At 30.1% G+C, this 6,904-nt stretch overlaps 1 protein-coding gene across 1 annotated transcript; it reads left to right on the forward strand.

Annotated features, from left to right (window-relative positions):
- Positions 1–442: 442 nt before the first annotated feature.
- On the forward strand, positions 443–1,565 carry LOC120766691. The gene is made up of 2 exons (XM_040092337.1): positions 443–727; positions 810–1,565. Exons 1-2 carry the CDS (start codon positions 559–561, stop codon positions 1,517–1,519), a joined length of 879 nt encoding a protein of 292 aa, XP_039948271.1. The 5' UTR covers positions 443–558; the 3' UTR covers positions 1,520–1,565.
- The last annotated feature ends 5,339 nt before the right edge of the window (positions 1,566–6,904 follow it).

Raw genomic sequence — 6,904 nt, forward strand, 5'->3', positions numbered from 1 at the left:
TATGTATAAAATTATAATATTTAATAAAACTTAAGACCAACAAGACACTGTAATTGGTAATTGTTCAGCAGGGCGACTTTACTGAAAACATAGTTAAATTTTTTGTTTTTAAATCTACTTCAACAATAAATAAGCCGCATGCGGTTAAACCCAATTAATTAATTAATGTAATAGTCGGTATACGCAGTAATTGTTTCGAAAATGTGAATCGGTTATATATCTTGTTCTATAAATTTATATTGCTATGAATTTGAAAATATTTTATGATAAATACGATAAAGAAAAGACTAATTTCATTCATACGGTGTTTTATCTTAATGAATTAAATTCTCAATATGACAACAAATTAGTTAAAATACTATTTTCATTCATAAAAAACGTATAAAATAAACTCGTTATGAAACGTAAAGTGCATACCTGTAAATTAATTTGGTGGCAACTTTAACGGAGTTCTCTTTTGTTTGACAAATGTTTTCTCTGTTTATAAATAATAAAACTTAAATCGTAAATGCGAAAAAAATTATATGAAGTTTCTAAAAGAGTTTAAAATATAGCAAGATGTTGGATGGATCTGAAATGATAATATTTACCGAAAAGTTGATCGAAGAGATTAAACATTTCCCTGTTTTGTATGACAGAAAATTAACGCGAGCAAAGGACAAGATCGATAAGGAGGAAGCATGGATATCACTAACAGATCGGCTACCCACAAATTTAGGAATTAAAGGTGCTCCTTTTATTTGATATATAAAATGTAATTGTAATATTATGCATAAAAGCATTAGTTATTCCAAAAATTTGTTTTTCAGTTGATGATACCAAGAAAAGATGGAAAACACTAAAAGATTGTTATTCGAAATATCTTCGCAGTTTTAGAACGAGCAATAGATTTGAAGCCCGATATCAATCATGGCGATGGTCGGAGCAGATGGAGTTTTTTAAACCATTTATGTTACACAATGATAGATACGATGGTGATCAAGACACAATTCGAAACAAAGCGAAAAAAAGAAATTACGACAAAAGATTGAATGACTACCAAACACACATTGTTAAAAATAATTTAAAAAGTCGTACAAAACTAGATATAAGTAAAGAAGTATATGTTAAAAGTTCTCAGTTCAACCAGACCCAGAGTCCAAGTAACGAAATTAAAGGCGAAATAGATGAAGTCGATGAGGAAGATTATCAAGCTATTGCCAACGCAGTATCAGATTATGGAAACACATCAGGTGGTTGGGATGAACTAATGGATGAACCTGATAATGAAGAAATTCTCTATAATTCAACTTCAAAAAGCATAACATCAGTGGACCATGACAAATATATAGACCCTTTGGGGGCAAGAAATTTTGATGGCATAGATTTGACCTTTCTTGGATATGCCAGTAGCATCAAGAAACTCTCACCTCGCAGACAATCTATTATCAAATTTGCTGTTGCAAAGCTGATAATGCGAGAAGAGTTAGCACAACAAAATGATAATGAAAATCATTATTTTCATAATGTAACCACATAAAATATCGAATTAAATAAAATATTGTGTTTGATACTTATTACTTATATATTTGGTTTTCAAATATGGATTAGATGAATGAAGGAATTTTGCCATGATACAGTAAATACAAATAAATAACTTATTAGAGTCGGTGATACTCAAAGCAGGCAGGCAGACTCAATAACACGCATTGTTTTATTCATATCTACATATATGTACATATGCACATATGTAACTCTCCTCTCAGTTGTAGAAAAAACCAGCAGAATCGTATTGCACACAACGTATGTATGTTAAGGAGAACACAAAAAATGGTTAACCTTTGACTTTTAATTCAAAATAATATATATATATGTATATATATATATAATTATATATAAATAATATATATATACAATATATGCAGGTACATATATATTTTGTGGATTTCGTACTTACCTGACGTTAAAAAAGTAGAGGTTTTAATTGTTTTAAGAATTTTTTAGACATTTTTTTTAGTTTTTTTTTGGTTCTTTAATTAATACATCATAACTCAAGAAGATTGTGTTAAAATCAATTGGAACAAAATTGTCGAAGTTGTGGGTATTTTTATGCCTATCTGTTGAACGTTTTACACCAGATTTCAAAACCTTTAAGCGTTTTCTCCACATACCTTCGTAATTTCAAAACTGCTACACAGAGCGTTTTATAATTTTGAATATCTTTTTTACACATAACATACGAGATAACGCTGCAGAGTCTGTTTTACACGAATCAACCCACTCCACCCTCAATAAAGTGAAAAAAGTTAACAAATATTAATTTTCTTGTAATGCTAGCACAAAATTTGATTTATTAATTTGTATTTTTTATCATTGTCATAAACACATTAATATTTACTTTAATTATGGAATTGTAACAAAAACTAAAAATTCTTGCATTTTAGGAATAATTTCAGTACAGTATGTTAATTGTTGAAATTCTATCGAATTGTAAATATAAAGGATACATAGAATAGTTTATTTTGTATTCGCAAAAGTTGCTAATATATGTATGCTTAAAAGTTATTTATATTGAAGCAAATTTACTTTACATCTTGCAATTTTCGTAATAAGTATCTGGTCCACATAGACATGGCTTTATTGATCTTTCTTTGAATTGAATTTTGTGTAGTTGCATCATTATATTTGTTTACAATTTTAGCTTATTAAGGAATCTATGATATATATGCATATATTTCAAAGTGTCGCCAGGGACTAATTTATTACTTTTCTTTGCTTTCATATAACATACATCACAGCGGAATTTTACATATTAATACAACTTTTCGTTTTCGATTATTTCAACTTAAAATGTTTACATTTTAATAATGAAACAAAAAAAAAATATTTTTTTTTCAACAATTTAAATGTAAATCAACTGATGTTAATGATAAATGTGAAAGAAAATTAGAACAATATACGCATATACGTTAATATGTATGTATGTCAGCAAGCTAATTATGTCCGTTTATTACAAATTGTTATACATATGTAAAACTTAATTTAACTTTAATGTCTTTTTTAAAACTAATATTAAGCAGCACAAATAAGCACTATTCATTTCACAATACTTTTCTTACACTTATGTACATATGAATAAAGGTTTTACGTATAATTATTACCATATATTTGTGCAAGTATAAAAGATAACCACGTACATTTCTATATACATACATATATACTCATGTGATATATTGTTTTTCAATAAACCAGCTAGTACATATACATATATATTTACGACTCATAATCAACATAAGCAAATAGTTTTTAATAATATATTCGTTTTTTTTTGTTATGCTTGTATTGTTGTAATTATGCTTGATTTCGTACATATATATTATAGTACTTATTAGTATTTGGGAAATATACGAGTATATTGGTGATTGGTGAAAATTCTTGAAATTGCACAATATGGTGGTCTTTTCAAAAAAGTCTTATTTAAGACGATAAATACGTGCATTTTCCGAAATGTTAATGTATGAGTGCCTACACAAGTTCAATAGTTTGAACACATCATTTTGAAATAATTGATTTAAACGTTTGTTTATTATGTTGTAGTTTATCCACTTTACAAAAAAAAATCCAATAAAACTAATAACCTTAAAGTTTAAGCGAAACTAGTGTGTAATGTTCTAAGATAGAGCAAAAGAAAGGTCAACTTCAGTTGCACCGACGCTAAATTAACCTTAACGAAAAAAAAATTTTATACAAGGACTGCACTTTGTTGTTGTGTTATAGCGGACGAATTCTGCCGACTTGACAGTCCTTGGGTCCGTTCCGGTTACGTAGACCCAACTGTCGTGGGAATGGACTGCATTTTGTTCGATGCAGTGTTCGGTCAGTTTGTATGGCAGCTACATATGTATATGTTATAGTAGTATGATCTGAAAAATTTATTCGAAAATTGTGCCGTTGTCTTGGGCGCGCCTAATTTTATTGAGATATCTCCTCAAATAAAAAAAGTTTTCCATACAAGCACTGGATTTCGATAAGTCAATTGGTATGACAGTTTGGATAAATGAGCGACTGCTTTTGGAGAATAAAAGGTATGCAAAATTTGTGATCGATAACTCAAAAACTGACTCGTCACGCTGATCTTTTATATATAGTATATACTTTATAGGTCCTCCGACGTTTCTTTCTGTGTTTTATCAACTTGATAACCCAGGCTTTAAAAAAAGGAAAGATGTATTAATGCGTTATGGGTTATTTAACTTCGCCGATAGAAACCAACTAACTAACAAAAAAACTAATACAAATTGAGAAATGCGTTTTTCATAGTAGAAATACATAAAATTAATGATAATATTTTGGCACTTACAACTCTACTAGGTGATTGGCCGATATTTTCCGCCTGTGTGTAATGTGAGCGTTTAGAGTACGAATACATTTTTCAGAGCAGCGTTTTCTCGTGCTGAAAATATACCGAGCTTTAACTTATTTCGCTGAGGATTGATTACTATTAAAGAAAGGTTCCATGCATTTTTCACGTGCAGAGGTTCGTCATTTGATTCCACCACTCGCTTACTCGTAGACAGGAACAAAACAATTGGCTGCGGTGGTATTTAACAAATTATTTTTAAAGTCTATTGGGCTTGAACTTTGGTGTTAAATATTTATGAATGAATTGTTATATTGCTAAAATACGAAAAGCCTTTTTCGACTACCCAATATTAGCTCGACTGTATACCAACGCGCGCATTTTTTAATCAACATAGATAATTATCTATAATGGCATATGCGCTGCTCCTTTCCGAATTAATTACATTGCTTATAGCTATAGAAATGTATTGTGGATTAATGGAAACGGATTATTGTGCATAACTAGCAGTGGTTTATTTTTTTTTTTTAGTTTTTTTTTAATAACCGAATTGCATTCGTATATTACTAATTTAATAGCAATTTGTTTTTATTTCAATTACATATGTATATAAATATTGTTTTGCGTTAAATATGCAAATGGAGGGCAGGAATCGATTTCATATTTTTAACGCGCACTAATGCAACATTATATTTTATATGAGTATAGGTGTGCATGTATTAGTATGTACATATTTGATATTTATTTTTTAACTCATTATCTTTTTTTACATACATACATATGGTTATAGTGCTTCGGCTGAGATAAAAATTTTAATATACATACATAACAATTAAAATTTTTTTCTTGCATTTTATTGATTAATTGCAAAACATATCGGTTAATTTTAATTTTAATTTTTACGACTACATACGCTCTCACAGCAATTAGAATATATTTATGCATGTATGTACATATATATGCGTTTTTAAAATTACAAGTCACATAAACATTGTTTGAATTACATTGCTATAATTTTGACATTATTTGTTGCTTATATATATATATATATATATATATATTTATAGTCTACTTCAAGATAAATCTACACACAGCATATACATATGTAATTTACATATGTCTTGCATGTTTACATATATATGTATGTATCGTAAACCTACATATGTGTATTATATATTAATTGCTCACATTTATTTAAAGAACACAACGGATTTTTAAAGCGTGCTTAATGATATACACAGAAGTTTTGTGTATATACAGCGTGTAAAATAATAACTGTCGCCCTAAAACAACGGTGCATATTTCTTTACAATAACATCACCACATAATTTTTTTTATCCCGTTACATCGCCTACTTATTGAACATCATTAGCTATTATTTATTCCACATTTCATTTGATAGTAAAATTTTGAGCGGTATGGATGTGAAACGTGAACTAGTTTTAGAACTACATTTGCAAGGCAAGAAAACTTCTGAAATTGTTAAGTCCCTGAAAAGACATAATGTGAACAGAAGATTTGTTCAGCGGACCGTAGCAAGATTTGTCGAAACCGGAACTGTGCAAATAAAGAAAAAAACTGGACGAAAGCGATCAGTCAGAACAAAGGAAACGATCAAAGCTGTGCGTGAGCAGATTCGAAGAAATTGCTCCGTTTCGGTACGGAAACTCGGGAAAAGATTTAAATGAGTCACCAGTCCGCTCATTTGATAATTAGAAGAAGACCTTAAGCTTAAAGTTTATAAGAAAAAAAAGAATTCATGGGCTTACGGATATGCAGAAGAAAAAGCGAAGGGAGAGATGCAAAATGCTACAAAGGAGGGCACGCAGAGTCAGAAATTATCTTTTCTGACGAGAAAAGCTGTTTTTATTACAGCAACCCCATAACCCTCAAAACGATCGAGTGTATGCAGCTAAGATGTCCGATATTCCTAGAGCTAAAAAAAGTGTATAGAGCGTTTCCAAAATGTTTCTTCGGTGATGGTATGGGGCGCGATTTGCAAAAGTGGCAAACTTCCACCGCTTTTTTTATTGATAAAGGCGTCAAAATAAATGCAGATATTATTTGAATAACGTCCTAATAGAGCATTTAAAAGCCTCACGCAATGGAGATGTTTGGGAATAGGCCATTCTGTTTTCAGCAAGATTCTGCTCCTGCACACAAAAGCGAAAACTGTGCAAAGCTGGTGTCGTGCAAATTTTCCCAGTTTCATATCAGCAGAAGAATGGCCTCCGTCTTCTCCGGACTTAAACCCACTGGATTATTGCATATGGGGTTATATGCTTAGCAAACTGGGGAATTTAAGTCGCATGACTTTGGATAAATTCAAAAACCATTTGACAAAAATATGTAACGAAATACCAAATGAAGTCGTTCGTGCCGCTTGCGAAAGTTTTTCTAAGCGTTTAAAGGAAGTACAAATAATCAAAGGGGAAAGGAAGGTGAAATTGATGCATAAAATAAACATATATAATATTTGTATTTATGAAATAATTACTATTTAATTTGAATATAACTATTAATCCTGTTATTAAAAAAAAGAGGTGCGACAGTTATTATTTTACA

The sequence above is a fragment of the Bactrocera tryoni genome, chromosome 1, assembly GCF_016617805.1.
Source record: "Bactrocera tryoni isolate S06 chromosome 1, CSIRO_BtryS06_freeze2, whole genome shotgun sequence".
Taxonomy (NCBI): domain Eukaryota; kingdom Metazoa; phylum Arthropoda; class Insecta; order Diptera; family Tephritidae; genus Bactrocera; species Bactrocera tryoni.